Below are 24,604 nucleotides of genomic sequence, written 5' to 3'. Positions count from 1 at the left end.
TAAACAATAAGACATAACATTTTTGAAATAGACAAACTAAAATTCAAAATCCAAGTACAAAATTAAGACAATTATCTTTTTTTCCCATCAATAATAAATACTCAATGCCATGAAATAACCTCCTTAAACATGAAATTATCATAAAGAAAAAGTAGAACAACAACAATAAATGGAGTTTACTTCATATAATTATTTTATTATGTATTAATAAAAATTTAAAAAATTATTTACGCAATCAAATTTATTTATCATGTTGTTGTTGTTGTTGTTGTTGTTATTATTATTATTATTATTATTATTATATATTTACAGTAAATAAATCAAAATAAGATTTAACTTGTTATAATATGTTAAATTACATCAATATAGAAAAAATACTTTATGTATGTACATATATTACATATTTGATCACTCGTCCAAAAATATTTACAACAATAATATGTAAATTTATTTTTTTCAAATTCATGTCTTATAACTTGAATTAAACTTTTTATTTTTATCGTAAATTCATATATAAAATCTTTAAGATTTAAAAACATAATTTACAGATTAAAAAATAGCATAAAATTGTACTAAAAATTACAATAATTTACAATTTTAATTTAAAAACATAAAAAAGTATACTAAGAAAACTCATTTGAATGTCCAAATTCAAACACTACTATATAAATTATGACAAAAATTCTTATACCCCCTCCATTTCAATTGATTAGTCTTTAAAAAAACAATATTTTTTACAAATATTTTAATTCTAATTTTTTACTTGACATATTTAATACCACATGATTAAGAGTCTGTTTGGCAATAATGTTAAATTAACTTATTTTTAGAGGTACTCTTTTAAAATGAATTTTGGAGAAAAACTATTTGTATTTGACTAAAAAATATTTTTCATAAGCAAATTATGTCTGACTAATTTTTTTTAATATTCAACTTACAAAAAAGGAAAATTGTTAATTATTTTTTCTTAAATTAAAATGAACATATTTAAATTTTCAGTCAATATAATTCTCTTTTTTTATTTGGCATATTTAATACCACATGATTAAGAGTCTGTTTGACATTATTTTTAAATCAACTTATTTTTAAAAGTACTTTTAAAAAATGAATGTTGAAAAAAAATAATAATTTGTATTTTACTAAGAAGTGCTTTTCATAAACAAATTATGTCTTGACTAATCTTTTTTAATAATTTTGATATTCAACTTACAAAAAAGGAAAATTATTAATATATATTTTTTAAAGTATCTAACATTAATTATTTTTTTATTTTTGTTAAATTAAAATAAACATATTTAAATTTTCAATGAATGTTATGCCCTTTTTGGAATCACTATTACAATAAAATAAAATGAACTTTAACAATAAAATAATTAATAAATAATAATAATAATAATAAAATATTAGTGTTGTCATAATTGCCAAATTACCCTCAATATAAACCTCTCTTGCTTTCTTCACTACCTCTTCTTCATTTTTTCAGTCCTTGCACTCATTTACTCAACACAAAGTCTTTCGATCCATCGCCTTCTCCAAATCCTCTGAATTCTCAATTCTCCGATTCGCCGGACGATCGTACGGTTAATTTTTTCCGGCAATGACTCTGCTCACGCCTCCTCCGGTAGATGTAAGTAATCTTCATTTCTAATCTGTAAACTTTTTTAGCTCTGTGAAGATTTTGTAGTTTATTTTTTTGAAACTGTTAATTGTTTTGATTAAATTGGTGATGAATGTTGATTGACCTAAAATTTGCTTAAAAGTTCAATCGTGACTGAATTTTATAAGCTAGGTTACTGTGTGAATTCAGTTCGTTTTTGTTTGTGGTTGCGTTTTTTTTTTGTGTGGATATCGTTGATGTTTTTAAGACGACGCTCTGAGAGATGTAATCTCCATTTCCGTTTTTCTTTTTGCGGTTTGCGTTTACAGTTTTAGTTTGTTTTGTGTATTTTGATCATTTTGGAGGACTTCCCTAATTTGTTCAGGGGTTGTTTTATTGAAGTAGCTTTTAAAATTTTGAATGCTTTTGATTTTTAGGTGCTGAATGTGGTCTGCTGTGAGTACGGCGTGAAATTGACCTAAATTTGTTTAGAAAGCTATGGTGACTGAATTTTTTAGCTTGGATTCTGTGTGAATTCATTTTGTTTTAACTGATTTTCCTTTGTATTTGCTTAAAGTAGATTTGCTTGGTGTAGTTTTTAAAATGTTGAACGTTTTTGATTTATAGGTCTGAATGTAATCAGCTGTGATTGCCATGTGAAATTGACCTTAAATTTCCTTAAAAAGCGATAGTGACTGAATCTATCAGTTAGATTGCTTTGTAAATTCATTTTTCTTGTATAGTTTTTACTTTGTTTTGCATATTATTCGTTAAAAGTAGCTTTGCTTGGTGTAGTTTTGAATGCTTTTGATTTATAGGTGCTGAAGGTGGTCCGGTGTGATTGTGGTGTGAAATTGACCTAAAATTTTTTTAAAATGGTAACCAAATTTATCAGTTACATTGATGTGTTACTTCACTTTGTTTAGCGTATCAGTTTTGTTTGATGAATTTTTGCTGAACTTATGATGCTTTGTTGGAGTTCGAATTAGTTTGATCTTTTGGATGGATATGTGCTGAATTTAATATTTGGATGATATCGTGGTGTAAAAATTTCATAAATTTCTCTATTTAGATGTGAATGATCAAAATTGTCGAGTTTGTTAGATCTAATTGCTTACTTTATTGTTTTGTTTTTGGCAGCCAGAAGACCACGAAATGCTTGTTCCTAGTTCTGACTTTCCTACCGAGGGACCCCTGCCTGTGGAAGGTATCTCACGTACTTCCTCGCACACACATACACACACATAAACAAATAATTTACGTGTAATCATTTTTGTTTATCATTTGATGTCACTTTTCTTATGCTACTGGTGAAATATATATGAATATCTGCACATTCTTGCATTGATTAAATTTTAGTATGTCTAATTTGTTCTAATTCCATACTAGTGCCAGTATGAAACAGAGCACAATTTGTAGAATGTATCACTGGCCCCAACAAGATTTGGGATTGAGGTGTTGTCGACTGAATAAGTGATTCTGTATTTTTTTCCTCAGTCCTTTTTTTTTTTTTGCATGCTTTAGTTTTGGCAGGTGCACCAGCAGACACAACAAATACGGTTGATGCACAAGCGGTGGATGATCCGGCATCAGCCCGGTTCACATGGACTGTCGAAAAATTTTCGAGGTTGAATGTGAAGAAGTTGTACTCTGATCCTTTTAACGTAGGAGGATTTAAATGGTAATTATATTCAACAACCCATTTTTTAGTGGATTGGCTTACAAATTTAATGCGGATATGATAATGAAGTTCTATACGGTGTTGTCTTGCAGGAGGATTCTGATATTCCCAAAAGGGAACAATGCAGACCATTTGTCAATGTATTTAGATGTGGCGGATGCTGCAACATTGCCTTATGGTTGGAGTAGATTTGCTCAGTTTAGCTTAGCTGTTATCAACCGAATGAATAACAAGTTAACAGTAAAGAAAGGTCAGATATCTTATTTGTTGTATAAAAGATATGAACTTTGTGTATAAGTATGTGATTGCACGAATGTCTTATTGCTTTATTCTTCTGATGACATGCTTCAATACAGTGATGCTAACTCCAAGAGATTCTTTTATTTGTTTTGCTGAATGATTCAATGTCTTATTGCTTTATCTTTATCTTTTTCATGCTAATTCTCCATGAGATTCTTTTATTTGTCTAAATATGTGATTGCATGAATGTCTTACTGCTTTATCTTTACTTTATTTACATGTAACATTTCTAGGCCTTTTTTGTACAGCCAAATCTGAAAAGATCTGTTCATTTAATTAGTAAAGAAAGAAAAGTTCCAAATTTTAGGAAAAAAAAATAGTAAAGAAAGTAGAGATTTGAGAATGAATGGCTTAATTACTCTCTCAAGCATGTTGGGATTTAATTAGTGTTCACAAGTAGCCTAAATGGGAAGGAGAAGTAATCCAAGAAAGGAGATGGAAGTAATTTTGTCTTTGTAATCTGTATATATTAAGGAGTACAAAGCTCCTTCGCAAAATGGTTTGTTTTCTTATCTTTAATAATTGATTTCACACTAGACAAAATAGTCGTTTATTGTTGTCCTAATATTTAGAACTTTGAAATCGACTAAAGTTTTGGTTATTAAATCTTCCTTGTTTGAACTAGGTAGGAAGTTTTAAAATTTAGGATTTAAAAATCAATTAAGATGTTACCTTGTTCTATATATTACATAATTATATGTATATATATATATTTATGTTTTCTTTCATGTTACTTTTAATGGATTTATCTACAATGGAAACAATAATAAATTAATGTGCCCTTTTGACGTAATTAAAATAGTTAGTAGATCTTGCAATTTTTATGCCGTAATAAGTACAAGGGCATACAAAAAATTGTTTTAATAAAAAGTATTTAAGGAAGCATTAATGATAACTCATTCATAGCAAAGCGGTGGAAGTGAATTTAGAACTTTAAGAGCAAATAAGGAGTTCTATTGAACAATGGAAGGACTTTGAATTGGAAAAATGCTCAAATTCCTTGTCCACTATTATTGTCAACAAATCAACTTAATTGAAGTCATAATATTAGAAAATGATTAAGTGATAATTTTTCTAATGTGAATTCCATATCAAAAGAGTAAAAAGTTGATCAATTTTTTGTATAAGGGATTAAGAATAGGAACATAATGTACTTATGTGATGGGATTTATCTTGGGTGATGCCTAGATCTATGAAGGAAATTTTGTTTTGTTGGAAAATCGGAAGAAGCAGGAGAAAATGCAAAGCGTAGGGTGTTGTTCCTTTAGCTTTGATGTGGATCATTTGTATAGAGAGAAATAAGAGAGCTTTTGAAGGAGTAGATTTGACTTTTATGCAGTTGAGGAGTCGACACCTTATGTATTTCTGGTGCCACCCATGTAGTGCTGGCCTGTTTTGGCGATAGAAAGAATGTAAGGAATTTTGTGGTAGAATAAGATACAATTGTGCAAAAAATTTATATGAACAATTAATTATTTGTTAAGTTTAGGTGCCTATGTGATTACTAAGGTGTACAAGTTTTAGCTCTCGTTGTAAACTGAGTAAAATGTGGGTAAAGAATTTTCAATTGTTAGTAAATTGAGACACAAATTTTGTAAATAACATGAGATATACATGAGATGTACATACCCAAGTGCTTATTTAAAGTTGGACGACTTCTTTACGATTCAATCAAATGTTACTCCCGTTATGATACTTTTGTACAATGAAGCAAATATTAGAACAATTGAAAGAAAAATGACTAGAGTCAGTGGCGAATCCAGGATTTTAAGGTAGTGGGTGCTTCCTTAGCTACCAATCATAAAATATAAGTAAACAAAATCTTATGACTTCTCATAATAAAGACAATCGTATTTAAACACAATAGCAAAAAATAAAAAAACTATAATAAATATTATTTTGGATAATGGATTTTTTGTATCTCATACAAAATCTTTTTAGGAAATATTGTATTGTGATGAAGCATTGGTTTGAAGCAATATGTATCGCAATTTGATTATCCATATCAATTGCATTAGCGCATCTCCTCCCAACATTAATCCTTCAAAAAGTTTCTTTATCCATATAAACACATATATAAACAGTGCTATTGCTTGATATTTTACCTTTGCACTTGATCGAACTGCTACATCTTGTTTTTTGCTTTTCCAAGATACTAGATTTCCTCCAATTAGAAATCAGTACCCTGAAGTGGATGGTCTATATGATGGACTTGCTCAATTTTGCATATCTAGTATTATTTGCATGTCCCGTGTCTTCATACTATATTGGTCGTGTCTAGGACTTTATGTGAAGGTTTGACATCTATAAATACGGATCATTGCATTCCAATGATTGCCATAAGGAGATTGGAGAAACTAACTAATAACAACCATAGGAAACGAGATGGCTGATCGTGTAAACATAAGATGAATGCCCTTGGTGGCTTATATTTGGTAACAACTGAGGTTCGTCAAAGGCCCTGCTTAGGAAGTACCCGAGTACGTCCGCGAGAATCCCCATCCATGAAGAAGATAACATTCAGGTCCATAGGATTATCAATAGGTTCACAATTCAACATGTCCAAGTGTCCAAAGCATTTTTCGTTGATGAAATGACAGGACTAACGCTGGACTGTGCCCACCCTAATATCTAGAAAGTGTCGTTTACCTTGTTTTTAGTTTGGAAATGACTGTCAAGATACTCAACTTAAGTTGAGTAATGTCTTTTGCACTGTTGTGGTGTAATTTTGATACATATATATATATAGTCGCTACTAGTTTAAATAAAAATGAGTGCTCAACGGAAATAGGGATGTTGAAATGACGAGTCACTCGGCAAACGTTGTGTGCATGTACCATGTGTAGAATCATAATAAGCATCAACGATTAGCTTGTGGAGTGTTTGGCCATGGTTGTTTGGAATAGACTTGAGGAGGAGGATGGCCTCTTTGTAAGAGACAATTCTTGCATTTCAATGGTTTACATGGGCTTATTCTGACATAAGCCGCAAGATAATCACTAACTATCTTCTTTTCTCTATTCATTGCCACCTTGTATAGAGTAGAGGGCTTAGCCATGCACCCCTAGTACAGGAGGTTAATGAAAGTGAGGGTCTACTGTTAGTAGCCTTCCCCTTGAATTTCTGATAGGAGCTGCTTTTATGCCTCGAACCCGAGTCCTAGGTCGCGGAAACCAAAGGAACAACTATACCATGAACCAAGGTTCACCTCCCACCTGTATAGAGTGCCTGTGCAAACTGGGTTAGCGGTGCAGATCATTTGATTTTTCATTCATTGGGGAACAGCATCAAATATCTGATCCTTCAAAGATTTATCTTTGGGATCTTGATGTCCGCGATAGTTTTCTAGATGGTCCTATGGAATGCATCTTTTGTAGGGACTGCCTGAAAGATCTGACTGGAATATGATCTTGACCTTCTTTAAAGTGTGAATTTGGAAATGCTGCAGAACTTTGTCCATCTCTTAACTTAACCCTCAAAGCTCTCCTGAGAAGGGATATCATGCAGCTTGTCGAAGAAAATTAATTAGATGTTGTTTGTAGTCACATTCTTGCATTGGAGAGAGAGAATATAATCACGATTGGGGATTTCTCTGAAGGAAACTTGATTCTGTTATTATCTTCTCTTTATAGATCCTGAATTCTTTCTTAGTAAGCTAGTGAGAGTGTGAGACCTTTCTAACTTATGTGTCTTGAGATCTTTATTTTTTATGATGCTGCTTCCATTGCCCTCTATCTTTGAGGGGTCTTAATATATGTCAGAGTATTGTGATTTGATTTTTTTGAAGTGATGGTTTACTTGTTAAATGTTATGATCCTTATGGCAGATACTCAGCACCAGTTTAATGCAAGGGAGAGTGACTGGGGTTTCACATCATTCATGCCTCTTAGTGAACTATATGATCCTGGGAAAGGTTATCTTATGGATGATACCGTCATAATTGAAGCTGATGTTGCTGTCCGTAAAGTCGCTGATTACTGGTCCCATGACTCTAAAAAAGAGACTGGTTATGTTGGCCTTAAGAATCAGGGAGCCACTTGTTATATGAACTCTCTCCTCCAGACACTATACCATATTCCTTATTTTAGAAAGGTTAGCCTTGTAAATGAATGATTTCTTTGATAATATCTTCATACATATGTTTAATTCCTTCTTGTTTCTCAGGCTGTGTATCACATGCCAACAACTGAGAATGACAATCCATCTGGCAGCATCCCTTTAGCTTTGCAGAGTTTGTTTTATAAGCTCCAGTATAACGACACTAGTGTAGCAACAAAAGAATTAACAAAGTCCTTTGGGTGGGACACCTATGAGTCTTTCATGCAGCATGATGTACAAGAACTTAACAGGGTTCTTTGTGAAAAGCTCGAAGATAAGATGAAGGTAATTTGTATAATGGAATTGGACACTTAGAACTTGCAGACACCTTTTATACTATACTTCTTGATAGGTGAGGTTATTGCTTCCGATTATTGTTTTCTGTTAACTTTGGTTTCTTTGACTCAGGGAACTGTTGTAGAGGGCACAATACAACAATTACTTGAGGGGCATCATATGAATTACATTGAATGTATCCGTGTGGACTACAAATCAACAAGAAAAGAATCTTTTTATGGTAGATATAGCACCTATTGAGCCAGCATAACTTTTTATGATGGTTTTGTATTGAATTTGGAACACCATTTTATCATTTTGTTTATGAAAAATGCATCTTTGATCAGATCTTCAGCTTGATGTGAAAGGGTGTCGTGATGTATATGCTTCATTTGACAAGTATGTTGAAGTGGAACGCCTCGAGGGCGACAACAAATACCAAGCAGAACAACATGGTTTACAGGTTAAATGTCTTTAATATTTCTATGAGCGTCCCTTATTTTCTTCCAGTGCACTTATAGAATTCCATGTTTTATAGGAGATTGGGTGGAGTTTGTAGAATAGATTCTTTACCTTTTGGTATACTTCTTGTATATGGACAGCTTTTTGGCTATGTTTATGAACTAAGATACGTTTGCCTTATCAAACAAAAAAGTTTTTGTGAGGTGTGAGCTAGTGGTTTACACATTTACATATTTATTGGAAGTTTGAGATTCATTTGAGCCAGAGAATGATAGGGAATAAGAGGTGCATGGTTTTACAAAGCTAAAAGAAATTGTAAGAAGAGAAGGATGTCAATGTGCTGTGTGGAAGTTTGGTAAACACACCTAATAGATGATATTTGTGTTATTTCCTTATCCTCCTTTTCTTGTAGTATCGTGCTTGGGTTGTAAAGTTATGATATCTGATATATTCGTAGCTAACTCCTAGTTTTACAGGATGCTCGGAAAGGTGTCCTTTTCATTGACTTCCCTCCTGTTCTTCAACTTCAGTTAAAACGCTTTGAATACGATTTTGTGCGGGATGCTATGATCAAGGTAAGTAATTAATTCTCACTTGCTTGTAAAGCTCTAGCCAACTAGGGAGGGAACATTATTCTTTTCTTTGATAGGGATAAATAGCCATCTCAGAGAAGTTTTTATATTTAATTAAGGAGAGTCCTGGTGTCCTATATACAATATGGGAAGTAGATTATGATAAAAACAATGCTATTTGGTTTAGTCTTATTTGTTTTCCTACATTAGATGGAAGTTTCATGCTTATTGGATCCCAGGTTTTCATGGATAAAGCAGCGTGTCACTTTTTTCTCCATATGTCTTTCATCTGGAGTAATACTCTATTTTTCATTTTTTCTTATTTTATTGTGGTAAGGAAGTTACTCATCTTGAGATAAATTTCGAGCAGATGGTTCTTGGTGATAATGCTACTACTAGTGTGCTCGACTTATAACTATATGTTTGCCACATAATGCTTATCACTTTTTTTTTTAATTGGCAATATAGATAAATGATCGATATGAGTTCCCATTGCAACTCGATCTTGATAGAGAGAATGGAAAATATTTATCTCCAGATGCTGATCGAAGTGTCCGCAATCTCTATTCTCTGCACAGGTCTCAATTTTTTCTGTTTTCTTAATGATCTGTCCTTGCTAGTTATTGCTCATTTTTCTTAAATTTTTTTGGTCAATCATTAAGTTGAATAACATGTCAGTTCTGCAAAGATCTAATGTTTCACATTCTTAATGTTTAACTTTTCTTGTATTGTTAGTTAACTAGCTATATTTGCCACAAATTTAGATGGCTTGGGATCACCTGCTATCGTATATCATTGGAGTCAACCAAATATACAGTTGATATCTTATTTTATCTGGACCAGTTTAATCACTTTGTTACGTGGTTGTTCTCTTTCTGCTTACGCTGTTATGCAATAATTCTGCACCATGTTCTTTTCTGATCAACCTCACTATGTCAAACTTGGTTTACTTTAGGCTTGATTCTTCTACATGCTCTTCTTCTGGTTTTTGAAACATCAATAGTTTTTAAAATGGCATATTTTTAACAAGTTTGCTGATATAAAAGTGGCTGTTTGCTGGTGAATGGAATCTGGTAATCTCCCTTAATCAGGTTACATTTGCTTTTGCCTTTTTTATTTGTCTTGGTAGTTGAAAACTTTAACAACACCATTGTACGAAGCAATAGAGCTTACACTTCCTAATATGTCAATAATTTCATAATATCATCATTAAGTCCATAGAATGTACGGTTGAGAGAATGCCTTAACTCAAATCATCCACAACAATTCGTACATATTGCTCATATTGTGGTACCAACCTTGAACAACTCCCAACTAATCTGGGGTTGGACATTGGTCGCAGTTGATTGATTCATTTGGTATATCTCCTAGAATTAGTTCCTGTAAACATGGAAATTGGGAAATGTAGGTCGTATATTGTGAACATTAGTTTGATTCTCCCTTTCCACTGAGTTTCAAGTGATTATGTGCAAAGTGCCACTTCTGCCTTTTTTGCATCTTCATTCTCCATATTAAATTGATCTTAGTGACTGCTTTTTCTTCTTCTATAGTATTCTAGCATTGAGATCATGCATAAGTTACAATGTGATACATATGCCTTAGTCAAACATGACATACTCTTGCTGACAAGACAGTGAAATATAATCTCAACTAAATTCTGGATATAGGTTTTTTATCCTACCTTTTTAGTTCCCTTTATTTTATTAGAATATACTTGTCCCACATTGGTTTTAGGTTTCGTAAGGGGTTCGTAATTGTCGTCGGCTATTCACCCATTACCTCCTGGTTTTGGATTGGATTGTATATATTTTTACATGGTAACAGGGAAAACTTTCGTGAACCCGTTTGCACAACCATTTTCTCTCTACTTATTCCATTGCATTGGGCTTCTCTTTCGCATCTCAACCCACTGAGCTTCTCTAGGCTCTTCTCTCTAATCAGTCCCCAAATATTTAGTTCTGTTAGGCAGACACTTCTTAGCTCATTGAGTCTTTTTTATGCCCATTCTCTTCTTGAGCTTACTTGGTCTAGTCCAGGCCCACACTTTAGCCTGTTGAGCTATTTTAATCTTCCAAACTTAAGGAAAAAAATAAAAGTGACCACATATAAACTTGAAAACAGGTTTCACGTGTGGGAAGTGTTAGAATATGCTTGTCCCGTATTGCTTTTTGAAGGTTTCCAAAGGGTTTTATTGTGGGTTGGGCTACTCCCCCAGTTTCCTTAAGGTTCTGCTTGGATGCTCATATTCACTGCAAATTTAATTTCATCCTCACTTGTAACAATGTTGGTATAATTTTCACTCTGTTCAACTGTTTTCAGCATTTCTTAGTACATTTTTTTTGCTTATTTATAGTCAATCAGAAATTTCTTATTGCATTTATATTATGTTCCCCCGAGTCCAGCTGAGGTTATTTGATCTTATGTGGTCCCAATAGGAGGGTACTGAAAGTTCTTCATCTCATCCATGTATGAACCAGTAATTTGAAATATTGGTTCAGCCCTGTTTTGGATACCTGCATGAGATTTGTTTCAGTTTTTATGTATATTCGTAGGGGATTTATTTCATTTCTTTCTATAAAATTTCAAGATACTATTCTAGTGGAAAATGATGGCTTTTCTTGTAGGCAGCTTCTGTTGTAATCATCGATATCATTAACATCTGTTTCTCCCCGTTTTACCTTCTTGTTTGGCATCTACTATTGTGCTTGACTGCAGGTTTTACTTATTCTTGTGTGATGTCTAACAAACTTGGGCCGTCGACCATGATAGCTCTTCATTCTCAATTTTCAGTTACTTCAGGCAATTATGTTGCATGATGATTATTACTTATGAATTCTGTACTAATCCTTTTTTTTTCTATTTTTTTTCAGTGTTTTAGTTCACAGCGGTGGGGTGCACGGGGGACACTATTACGCATATATCAGGCCTACACTGTCTGATCAGTGGTATGCAGTTTGTTGCGCTATCATACATTTTTCTCCAGCATTTATAATTGGGTGTTTCTATCGCATGCACCCTTTTCTAGTGTTCTCTAGATTTGTAGCTCAGCCCAAGGAAGTTTTGACATGTTCTGGAGCTTCAAATTTGTTATACTCATTTTCTATTTACTTCATAAGGATTCTTCAGAATATGTTGAAACTCGCTAAAATTTGAATGTACCTGTATCAGATATGCCCTTATTCAGTAGTCCACCTGTCTGTGCTTGCTTTTGATTGCCAAGCAGTTTTGGCTTTGGTTCTTCTTAATGGCTGCTTCACATTGACAAGAGATTCTACTGTCCCTGATTACTGGTTTGATTCATTATGCATTTTTAGGTATAAATTTGATGATGAGCGTGTGACAAAAGAAGATACAAAGAGAGCACTGGATGAACAATACGGTGGTGAGGAAGAGGTATGTTTCCTATTCTTGCACCCTTTTTACTTATACTTGTGCCTTCTATATTAGAAAATCGTTATACGTATGAAGAAAATTTCTTTTATGTATTGCACATGCTAAGTGGTTATTTCTTCTTAACAGTTACCCCACACAAATCCTGGGTTCAATAATTCACCATTTAAATTTACAAAATATTCAAATGCGTATATGCTTGTCTATATACGTGAAAGTGACAAGGAAAAGATCATATGCGATGTGGATGAGAAGGACATAGCCGAGCATCTCAGGGTGGGTTTCAACTGAATACTATTGATTTGGTTTCTGTTTTGTTCAGCCATAGTAATCTATCAACCTCTACTTTCAGATAAGACTAAAGAAGGAGCAAGAAGAAAAAGAACAAAAGAGAAAGGAGAAAGCAGAGGCTCACCTCTATACAATCATTAAGGTTTCTTTCAACTACTAGTCTATATCCTTTACTACTTGCATCATTAAATTTACAAAATGTTTTAACTGAAAATGGCCATTTCATTTACAGGTAGCTCGTGATGAAGACCTTGGTGAACAAATTGGAAAGGAGATCTATTTTGATCTTGTGGATCATGATAAAGTGCATAGTTTTCGTATTCAGAAGCAGATGCCATTTGCTCAATTCAAGGTATCATTCTTCTGCATTTCCTTTTCTTGTAGATTTGGATAACTTATAACCATACTGCTCTTATCAAACATGACGAGCAATTGTATGTGCTGCATGGAATGCGACTTTGACCATGTTAATAAGAGGATTCATGTGAAACTTTTTGTTTCTCGAATATAAATTGTGAACTTCTGTACTTGTGTATTATTTTGAGAGAGATAAAACTTCAAATTCTAGTGCTTATATAGCTAAAATTGAGGAGAACAAGCAATTAAAATATTCAGGAAAATGTGGAGTTCTCATGGTGGTTATCTAAGAGGGTTCATGAAAATTGTTTATGCTTTCAGCAGACAAGATAATAAAGATATTTCTTATGATAATCATTGGTCAATCACCGTATTTCTTAAGTTTGACATGTGTCTGATGGTATGTCTGTTCTCAGGAGGAAGTTGCTAAGGAATTTGGCATACCAGTTCAATTTCAACGTTACTGGCTATGGGCAAAGCGCCAGAACCATACGTATCGGCCTAATCGGCCATTGACAGCTCAAGAGGAACTTCAATCTGTAAGTTCTGTCTGCCAATCCTACCTCTCTGCTGTGTGCTCTGCATCTGAATTATGACTGTAATTGGTGTTGTCCTTTGCTACATCTCCTATTGTTTGTTCTTGGAAAAGAAGAACGATCTTAGCATGATATATTTTTCATTGGTGTAAGCTGTAGGTCATTACCAGACAATTCCTTATATAATCTGCAGCTATATGGCAGTTCGATTCTGTAAATTCTTTGTTTTATCTGTCTTCTTATGAAAAATGTTTTAGGTAAAGGTTAATGAATTTGTATGCTAAGTAGCTTAGCTCTGGTGCCTGAAAACCCTGTTTATGAATTTGGCATCCACCAATATCCTCACATGTACAAAATAGATGCCTTCAGGTGTTAGTGAATAAGATTAGTTTTTCTGTTCATGTTGATTCATCCATGGTTGGTTCACAAGTCGATTGGTCTCTCTCTCTCTCTCGCACCCTCTGTCTCTCTTTCTCTTGCTCACTCTCTCGCCCTATCTCTCTCATTGTCTACCTCGCCCTCTCCCTCTCCCTCCCCCTCCCTCAATCTCGATCTAGATTCTAGACATGTCTTTTGATTGGACCAAGTGTCGGGACCATCGTGTCCCCTTGAGAGTGATATTCTTGAAGTGTGTATTCTTCATTGTTTTTTTCTGGCATTCCTGCGATCTGTTGAAGAATGGGAAGGCTTGGTTAACTTGGTTTTGAAGATCTTACATATTGTGTTTTTAGGTGGGCCAACTGAGGGAGGTTTCAAATAAAGCGAATCATGCTGAGCTAAAATTGTTCTTGGAAGTAGAATTTGGCCTGGTAATGTATCAGTTGCTTACTTGTCTTCTCTTTTGATGATTTGCATGTTGCATGTTTTTCCTGTGAGGCATTATTCTTCATGTTTTACTTTTGCCTTCTATTTTTTTTGTCTGTTGTTGCAGGATTTGCAACCTCTTCCTCCACTAGAGAAGACCAAGGATGATATCCTTCTCTTTTTCAAACTCTATGACCCTTCGAAAGAGGAGATAAGGTATTACATCTTGCTAACCAACACTAAAGTAGTGATTTTCATGTCTGAATTTGGGATCTGCTCATTTATTTTTGAGAACACGACTATATGGAAAGGTGCTTTTTACTTTTACTCAATCTGGAGGTTTAGAACATTTAAAGATTTGAATGTGACACCAAAGTTAGCATGAGTATACAATGAATAGGGAAAAATAAGAAGAAAGCATTTACTAATTTTTTGCGATTTCCTTTGGACTTGATAAAGACATCTTGTTGAAAGGGTTAATCTGAAATTTTAGTGCATTTGAACCTTTGAAGTGCTGTTAGGAACTGTTTGGGGCTGTGTGTGTATACGAGAATCCATGCTGTGGATGAGGTATTTTTGGTCAGTCTCTTTAATTTCCTTTTTGTTGTCAGGTATGTTGGACGGATTTTTGTAAAAGGAAGTGGCAAGCCGCTGGAGATACTTGCAAAGCTAAATGAGTTGGCTGGCTTTTTGCCTGATGAAGAAATTGAACTTTTTGAGGTTAATTGTTGTTCTTCTTTTGCTGCCAGTTTTTTAAACTCAAAAGGTAGGATGTGTGATTTTTCAGGTTTGTTATTCGCAGGAAATAAAATTTGAACCAAATGTGATGTGTGAACACATTAACATGAATCTGAGTTTTCGTGGCTGTCAGGTATGTGGAATCAATTGCCATATCCAGTTTGGGGTTTTTATGCATTTGCTTGTGTAGGCGATCCTTTCAATAGTTGTTTTTTTAATTCCGCTGGATCTATTAGCAATGAAAAGTTTTATGCACTACTCTGGCTTTGCAGCTAGAAGATGGGGACATTATTTGTTTTCAGAAATCCCTTCGGAAGCAAGGGAATGAACAATATCGCTTTCCAGAGGTTCCTTCATTTTTGGAGTACGTGCACAATCGCCAGGTTTGTGCTCCATGCTCTTATTGTGATATTGGACCTTGGAGTATAAAAGATTTGTTACAGTACTGCAATAGACATTGATGATAGCTCTAACCTTGCCAGTACGCCTGCCGTACTTTATTTTGCTCGCTTTGACCCAATTTTGGATCCTAGTTCGACTGGGATGGAGTTCAAAAAGGATATTCATTGATTTTGATGTATATGTTTAAAAGCCTTATCATTTTACTGTTATGAGCTCTATTCTATGGTTTCCAGATTGTTCGTTTTCGCTCATTGGAGAAACCCAAGGAGGACGAGTTCAGTCTTGAGTTGTATGTATCTGTTTTTGTATAATTATTAGTTCTAGGTTGGTCTTGTGTCAACTCTTTTTTTCATTGGTTGATGACACATAATTCTAGGTCAAAGCAAAACAACTATGATGAAGTTGTTGAATGCTTAGCTCGCCATCTTCGCTTGGATGATCCATCAAGAGTAAGGCTTACACCACATAACTGCTACTCACAACAGCCAAAACCTCAGCCAATAAGGTATCGTGGAGTTGATCGTCTCACAGAAATGCTTAGTCACTATAATCAGGTATTTTGTCCTTTTTTGAATCTTCCTAGATATGCAGATATCCGCTTACTGCAAATAATTGTTTTTTACTAACTATTGTTTGTTGATGTCATTCCTCATCTTTGGATAGACTTCAGATGTTTTGTATTATGAAGTCCTGGATATTCCTTTACCAGAACTTCAGGGCTTAAAAACTCTCAAAGTTACTTTTCATCATTCTGCCAAGGATGAAGTGAGTGCTGAAACTCTTTCTTTTATGCTTTTATGACACAATTTTACCTCACCTTTCTGTAATATAATCTTGCTGACTATTTTCAGGTGACTATCCATACTATCAGATTGCCAAAACAAAGTACCATAGCAGATGTTCTTAATGATCTGAAAACGAAGGTACTTTGGAGTTGTCTTGTGCTTTAGGAGTGGATGCCTTTGAACTTTCTTCCCCTCTCTACATATAAGTATCAAGACTATAAAACACATTGTGGGATAGAGATGGGAAATTTGACCTTGTCTTTGCTGTAGCAAGAGGATTCACTCATCTTATCTCTTGTTATGGTGCAGGTTGAATTGTCACGGCCGGATGCTGAACTAAGATTGCTTGAAGTTTTTTACCACAAGATATATAAGGTACTATAATGTTGCATAACTTCCTTTTATACTGTGGTTTTGGGTCACTGAGATGCTTCTCCCTTCTTCAGTACTCAGATCAGCTCAGTGGTTGTAAATCTAATTTCTTTTACTTGTTTTTTTAGAGGACACTGTTACATGGCGCTGAACACAGTAAAGGATAACCAAAAAAAAATTTAGATTAAAGAATAGAAGAATATAATACATGTGTCTTTGTGTATGTATGTTTATTGAACAATAATGTAGCTACACGTGTTTGTGTAAACAGTGGGTATATGTTATGTCGAAGGATGTACAAGAATTCATGAAAGGACAGGATATAACTGTGTTTTATAGGTTGCTCCTAGGTAGCATTTGTAACCTTGTATCCATCTTTTTGCTGCAGATTTTCCCCCTTAATGAAAGGATTGAAAACATAAATGATCAATACTGGACGCTACGTGCAGAGGAGGTACATTTTAATAACTGATGTTTGCTTCATTAGTTTATTCACAAGAGCAGTTTGGGGTTTACTTTTGGGCCAACGGATGTACTTGAATTTCACTGTTTTTTTTTTTCGTTCCGATCTTCAATCTTTGTGATTGTTTCAGTCGTTCCCTGCTTGACCATCTAGCATATTGCACTGAGACATGACATATACAATCAATGTTATTTTTATAAGATGAAAAGTTTGTCCATGAAGTACTAAGAAGTACAGAAAACATCTGAAGAACCAACAAACCACGTACTATCCTCTCCCTCCCAACAAATCCAAAAAATCCGTACACTTATTCAGATTCACTAAGGGATTACTTCTACACCAGTAATGCAGAGTATGAAGACATTATTAATTCTAGATATGTGATCTCTATGCCCTTCAAAGCAAACATTGTTTCCTCTCCAGCCATAAAGTACATAAGATTCACAATAGAATGGCTCTCCATATCTGCTTCATGCCGCCTTCCAGGTACCCTTTGAGCTTATCAATCTTCCAATAAACCTTTTATAACACTGAGGCATCACTCAAGAAATTCCACAGATGTTTAAAAGTACTCCCAGCATTGCATAGAAACTCTGCAATGGAGGAAAAGGTGATTCTTTTTTTTTTTTTGGTGAGAAACTGGAGGATTGGATGATTCACCGAGTCCTAGTCTTCTTCACACAGATAACATCTATTACCAGTGGTGGATGTAGAGAACAAGTACTGGGTTCATCTGAATCCAGTGTTTTTGACACGTCCTATAGATATATAATTGGTTCAGTTGTAAGAATTTAAAGGTTGACCCATCAAATTAAAATCGTGGATCCTCCTCTGTTACATAAAGTGAAATCTCTTTTCTGCAAGTTGTCTTGACCAAGCCCCCCGAGCTGCTGTCCACCCAAAGCATTCTACCTTAAGAGGAGATTTTGTCTTCCAAATCATCTTCCGAGGCCATTTAGCATCCCATTTGACCTGACTACTTTATCAACATACTGTTAACAATTTTTAACTGAAACTTTTTTACCATCACCAACTTCTCAGATAGTGAATCCATCTTACTTTGATCAATTGAAGTAAATTGACTGAAATTCTCTATCTCCCAATCATTCAAGTTTCCTTTTTCGATCTGCCACCCCGTGTTTTGAGTATATAGTTGTAACATATATTTTGTAGATGTTTGCATACTACTGACACTGGTTGCACTACAGATTCCTGAAGAGGAGAAAAACCTGGGTGCTCATAGTCGCTTAATTCATGTTTATCATTTTATAAAGGAGGCGACTCAAAATCAAACAGTAAGTACATGTGTAAAGATCTTGTTGCAATAACTGTTCATTATAGGAAAGGTTCTTCCTTGAATTGTTTGCTTTTGGTTCCTCTTTCTCTTTTATTTTTTTTTTTAAAAAAACCTTTCTCTTATGTTTACAGCAAGTTTTGAACTTTGGTGAGCCCTTTTTCCTAGTTATTCATGAGGGTGAGACATTGACTGAGGTTAAAGCTCGCATTCAGAAAAAATTGCAGGTTCCAGATGAAGAGTTTTCGAAGGTATTCAATCATTCTGCCTTTGGACTTCTCATATTATTAATGGAATTGTCATCTTGAAAATTTCCGAGTCATTTTCTTGGTAAAGTATATGTAATTTTGTTCTTGAAAGTCTTTGACACGTGGTTCTTTTACTCTGCAGTGGAAATTTGCATTTTTGTCCATGGGTCGTCCCGAGTACCTGGAGGAATCGGATATCATTTTCAACCGTTTTCAGGTATTTGGTTCTTCCTTTTCATCTTTGTCTATGCATAGTCCTCATCATGTGTTTGGATATCCTAATATTCCTATTGGTTTCCAGAAAAGAGATGTGTATGGTGCTTGGGAGCAGTACCTTGGATTAGAGCACACTGACTGTCCTCCAAAACGATCATATTCTGCCCACCAGGTATGCAATAATGCTTTATATGAGAAACCTTCTGAGAATTTTAGGTAAGAATTTCAACATTGTGGAAAGAAAATTGGGCTTTGCCCCGCAGCACTAACTATACTAGAGAAGCTATTTATCCAAGTTCCGTAACTTCTCAAGGGTGAAGAAACAACTTTTGAAGGTTTCTTTTGTTTCGTGGTGTGGGGTTTGAGCAAGTTAATTATCTTGAGTGAAAGAACATCTTTTGATGCTTATGAGCATATGGCTACCATCTGGATCATACTTGTATGCTCGAATGTTTGATCTTTGATAAGCTTAAATCTTATAATAATTACATGTATCCTCAATGGATCTGGTAGTCAATTTATGCAATGGTCTAAACATAAAAACGAATTTCTCAGTTGAGAATTGTCTTCCTTTTGATAAGCTTGCAGTACATAGGTGTCCCTCTTTTGCCATGCGTGATGTCCATTCAAGAGTGAAATTCGCTAGAATTGGAAAGCCGTGTTGTTTATTATGTGTTTTCTTTTTCACGTGTGAACTTTCCTGTTTCCTCAATACATGTCTTACTGATTCATATTGGTGCTGCAGAACCGTCACAATTTTGAGAAGCCTGTTCGGATCTACAACTAGATAATCTCTGGAACTACTTCGAAGGTAAGGTTGCTGTTTTGCCAAGAAGGTGCACTAGGTTCAGCAGAAGATAACGGTTTGGCAGGTAAATGTGGGGATGTCAGCTTGGTTGTTGTATACATTTAGTCCTCCCGAGACGGTTAAACATTTGTGCTGAGATTTCACAAAGCAATCACCCGTTTTTCGGCTGAGGGTGTTTGCTGGTAAAATTGGCTTCTGTCAGTTGTAATGTAGGCAAATCCATGCGATTTTGGATGAGTACATGTGTAGAGGGTACATATAATTGGCTTTGACTCTCCTATACTTAGAACATCGGTTTCGACTTTATCCTATATTTAGACAAAAATATCAAAGCCATACATTTCTTTAAGAATTTTCTGATTTTCTTAAGGTATAGGCCGAATAGGAAAATCTGTAAAATGTTAGATCATATTTAGTTTCTTGGTTTCCCGTAATTGTGCAACAATGGTTGTTTATGATGCTTTTAGTTCCCATTTTTCGCTTGATCTAAGGTTACGTGTACCAATTATTTCATGCATTACATAAGTTACTAGCTACGTTGTTCGAACTTTTCAAAAATGTCCCAAAGCTGTATATCTTTCGGAGAGTCCTAGATAACAAGTATAGTCTTGTAAAACCAAAATTATAATAGCCAACTTGAGTGAATATTTGGATACATTTACCAGTTTATGTTAATTAGTTTCTATTGTGAAAGTTGTACAACCAAATGGTCGGGTGGTAAAGTATTCATTCTCAATTAGACTTGGGTACTTTTTTTAGGTCTAGTGTTGGAGGTACCGCTAAAATTAAGACTTCTCTGTGGGAATTTGGATTAGTTAAGCTCTGAAAATGAATAATGGGTGGAACACTAAAAAAGGTGGAATGGCATGAGAGATTTTTGTACTTGTCGTACTCTACTTTGTTTCAACGATACAATTGAACTCGATTAAAATTAGTCTTTTAGACGCATCTTTGTTCACTCGCCTTGACATGGAGGATATATTGTATCCAATAACTAAATTAATTAATCAAATTTGCTATTGGTAGAGTTTTAAGTATCTTGTTAATTCACCGTAGAGTACGAGGGTCGAAATGATAAATCAGAACAAGTATGAGAGTCTGTCAGATCATTCCGCCTCCAAAAACATCATGCAAGAATAATACATTGAAGTTGTGGAGTTGCTTGGAAAGCATGAACGAGTCAAAGACTTTATGCCAAAGAGAAGATTACTATTATCCTATTGAAATGCTTAATTTTCAAGCCATGTTAAGTGCAATTAGCTCATGACCAAGTAAAATATACTTCTATATTCTATTAAATATTAATAGTCAAAAAATATACTTTCCCACGTGTAATATGCTAACTAACTTTCCAACAAGCTTCATTTCTTTTTAGTCAATCATGAAAAGAAAATTTCATATAGTTTCTCATTCAGTGTTTGATATCACGTTAACGTGATATTTGAATTTGAATTGTATAATGCTCTTTTAAGAAAGAATTATTTTTCAATAGAAATCCTTTCTATACTTATTTTTAAACTCGAAATTTCTGTCTAAGAGATAAAAAGGATCATATCTATTACACTACGAACCTCGTTGGTCAAACACATCTTCTTGTTTGTGTTCACTTAGCTTCTTATATATGGATTGATCCGTACAAGAAGAAAAAAAAGTACTAGTAACTATTTTCATTGTGAACTACATTATATGTGTGTCTCTTTTGACATTAATCATTTTCTGAGTCTACATTTCTAATCAAATTATTAAAATAATCGAGGTTGACCACCAAACATAAAGTGTCAAAGCACATGAGGCCAAGCTGGACTGACTTATTCCTCTCTTATACACAAAGTTTACGTACACCTTGTCCTTTATATTTGAATTGTTATTTTCGCGTCGAGGATTTATCAGAAATAAGTATTTCATTTTAAGATTTGTGTATATTTTATTCTTCCTAAATGGCCTGGAACAACACCGGATATGTTGTTGTTGTATACTCCCTTTATTCACTTTTACTGGTCTATATGCCAAACATAAATATTTACTCTTGACGATTCAGTTTAGAAAATCAAGAGTCACTTTATACCTATTTTATCCTATAATAAACTGTAGTCACATATGTTACGATAAAATCATCTATTTATCATCTCTTAAGAAGTGCGTCAAGTCAATATCGGACAAATAAAAATAGATGGCGAGATTACATGTATGTGACTAATTGCCCCCACCCACCCCACCCCACACACACAACCCAAAAAAAGGTGCTGAAATTTCAAGTATACGTGTTTTCGTTTTACCAAACCAATATTTTGTCAAACTATTCAAACCGCGGATTTCTTCAAGTCAATTTCCCCACATTTTCCCATATATACACACCATATAGTATATAGTATAGATTATGCATATATATATAAATCACTACACAATATTCTTCATCTCCATTATTCACTCACCAATCCCTTCTTCTTCCTAAAAAATAAAAGAAACAAGAGTACTCACTTTTATCTATAATCTTCACCAAATTAATCGTCACAAATTTTAGTACGTTCCTGCTTTCAACAAGATTTTCTCAACTCGTTTACAGGTGCTCGAAAGAGTGAACATATACACACATTAGGGCTTTCTTGTTTTTTTTGCAAAGAGACTGTTTTCACAACTAAAACTCCATAAGGGAGATTCTCTGATTGTATATCAAGGGTATTCTTGTCTTTTTTTTTTCTAAACACGATCTCAACAATGACATTCAAGCAATACAACTATTGCAAAATTTGCAAAATCGTTTTCGTCATATCGACCATTATTTTGTTCAACTTACACAATAATGTAAGTGGAATGAGGATATTAAAACAAGATCAACAATTTTTAATATTGCAATCACTTCCAAGAGGTTCAAGTCCATCAAAAGGTGCAAATCCATGCACAAATATTCCTGGTGGCAAAAAAAAAGGAAGATGCATGTTGGCTCAAAATATTAGAACTTTAAATTCTGAAAAAAAAAAAAATAATACCCAAAAGCAAGAATTAAATCATTCTTGAATTTAATATATATGTCTTTTGGGATTTAATTAGGATGTATAATTCTTTGTAAATTCTCCAAAGTTTAGGTGACTCCAAGATTGTAGATGCTCAACTTTAGTTCTAGTACCATTGATGATTCTTTTATTTATTTTTTTTATTAAAAATTATGTATCGATAGAATAATTCTTTTTATATTATCGGTGTATTTTAATATGTTATATCAATTTTATAAGTTACTACTACCATTTTTCTATTCTTTTAGACATTAATTTGAAGCAACATGACATTGATTTTTGAATTTGTATTGAAACATTTGCTTTATTTTCCACATGATATTTGTCAATGAAGCTTCCATGCACTTAACACATTGTCAAAAATAAAAAATAAAAAATTAAGGTTCGTCACAAAAACAACAGATAATCCTATTTAACGATGAATCATCAAAATTTTGTTAGTTCTATCTCTGTTACGTACTAGTCTTCTGTCCTAATTATCGACCAGTCTTCTGCCCTAGTTATCGACCAATTGTATTATGTAATACAATAATTGTAATATAAACTCATGTCACTCAATGTTACATAGTAGTTTCCAAAAAGTTAAAGACATGTATAAATGGCAAACAACATATGTAGCACCCCAGTATTGACTAACTAGAATAATATTTTTTTGGTAAAAAAAAGCTTATTACAAGTTTTTAATTAAGTTGTACAACATTCCAAATGTTGTAATAAATTTCTTGACAAGTTAGTATTATACTATCAATTGAAACAAGTAATTAAAATTACTCATTATGTTAGCTATCTAACTTTTTTCATGTGTATTAATAAATGTTATTTTTTTTTTCTAAATTAGATTGTGTTTTCTTTTTGACCTAATATATAGTCGATTCTTTGAATTGAATAATGTGATTACTACTCACTATGTTTGTCATGACTAATATTATTTATTTTGATGTTTTGAGGTCATGAATTCGAATTCACAAATATGATATTCTTTCGTGTGTATTAGTATATGTTAGATTTTTGTCGTGGATTCTGTTTGGCCTGAAATCATGTGGGTGCTTCAAAATGACCTGGTGATCAATACTCACTATTTTCGTCATGACTATCATTATTTAGTTCGACGTTTCAACATTATGAAATTCAAATTCATAAATTAGATCTTTTTACTATATGTGTTAGTACATATTAATTTTTTCTAAATTTGACGACGAACTTTGTTTAACCTAAATTTGATAGGTCTTTCTAAAATGGCCTGGTGATCAATATTCACTTTATTTATAATGACTTCACATCATATATTTTATGTTTCATGGTCATGAATTTGATTTTTTATCGTATGTATTAATACATGATAATTTTTTTAAAAATGATTATGAATGTTACTTTTCTAATAGATCACACAATTTGGCCTTAATACACCACTTCATTTAAAAACAAAATTAAACTTATAATTTATGGAGAATACTTTTTAAATAAAACAAATTAAACCACATAGCAAATATCTATATAATTCCAACACAAATTTCATATCAAAACATATACGTATATACATAAAATTCTCCATACGTTACAATAACAAACTAATAATTCAAATAAGATAGAAAGTATCATATTGGATTTATTGCTATATATAATATAATGATGGACTCATTTTATTTTATTTAGAATTTCCATCATATTCCCACAAAAAAGGTGAACATAAATATTAAAATAATTATACTAATAATCTGTATATTGAAATACAGATAAACTCTCTGAAAATTGTTTCCAAAAATATTCATCATTATTATCAATATTCATAGATATATTATTTTTACTTGAATTATTGTACTCAACTCCATCATGATCTTTAGGCCAACCACCACCACCATCATCACCATCACCGCCTATTCCACCGCCCCTCTCGGGGCTTTTT

At 33.5% G+C, this 24,604-nt stretch overlaps 1 protein-coding gene across 1 annotated transcript; it reads left to right on the top strand.

Annotated features, from left to right (window-relative positions):
* Window positions 1–1,445: 1,445 nt before the first annotated feature.
* On the top strand, window positions 1,446–20,180 carry LOC101248777 (ubiquitin C-terminal hydrolase 12-like). The gene is made up of 32 exons (XM_004239690.5): window positions 1,446–1,627; window positions 2,738–2,804; window positions 3,122–3,278; window positions 3,371–3,528; window positions 7,405–7,670; window positions 7,743–7,961; window positions 8,085–8,193; window positions 8,300–8,415; window positions 8,891–8,989; window positions 9,455–9,564; window positions 11,857–11,931; window positions 12,301–12,379; window positions 12,506–12,652; window positions 12,729–12,809; window positions 12,900–13,019; window positions 13,441–13,563; window positions 14,292–14,369; window positions 14,492–14,580; window positions 14,976–15,084; window positions 15,167–15,235; window positions 15,375–15,485; window positions 15,738–15,793; window positions 15,881–16,058; window positions 16,168–16,269; window positions 16,356–16,427; window positions 16,599–16,664; window positions 17,050–17,115; window positions 18,333–18,419; window positions 18,553–18,669; window positions 18,809–18,883; window positions 18,968–19,054; window positions 19,628–20,180. The coding sequence occupies exons 1-32, from the start codon at window positions 1,598–1,600 to the stop codon at window positions 19,667–19,669; spliced, it is 3,360 nt and encodes a 1,119-aa protein (XP_004239738.1). The 5' UTR covers window positions 1,446–1,597; the 3' UTR covers window positions 19,670–20,180.
* Window positions 20,181–24,604: the final 4,424 nt, after the last annotated feature.

This window comes from Solanum lycopersicum, chromosome 5, assembly GCF_036512215.1.
Source record: "Solanum lycopersicum chromosome 5, SLM_r2.1".
Taxonomy (NCBI): Eukaryota; Viridiplantae; Streptophyta; class Magnoliopsida; order Solanales; family Solanaceae; genus Solanum; species Solanum lycopersicum.
This window is presented reverse-complemented; position numbering and strand designations above follow the sequence as displayed.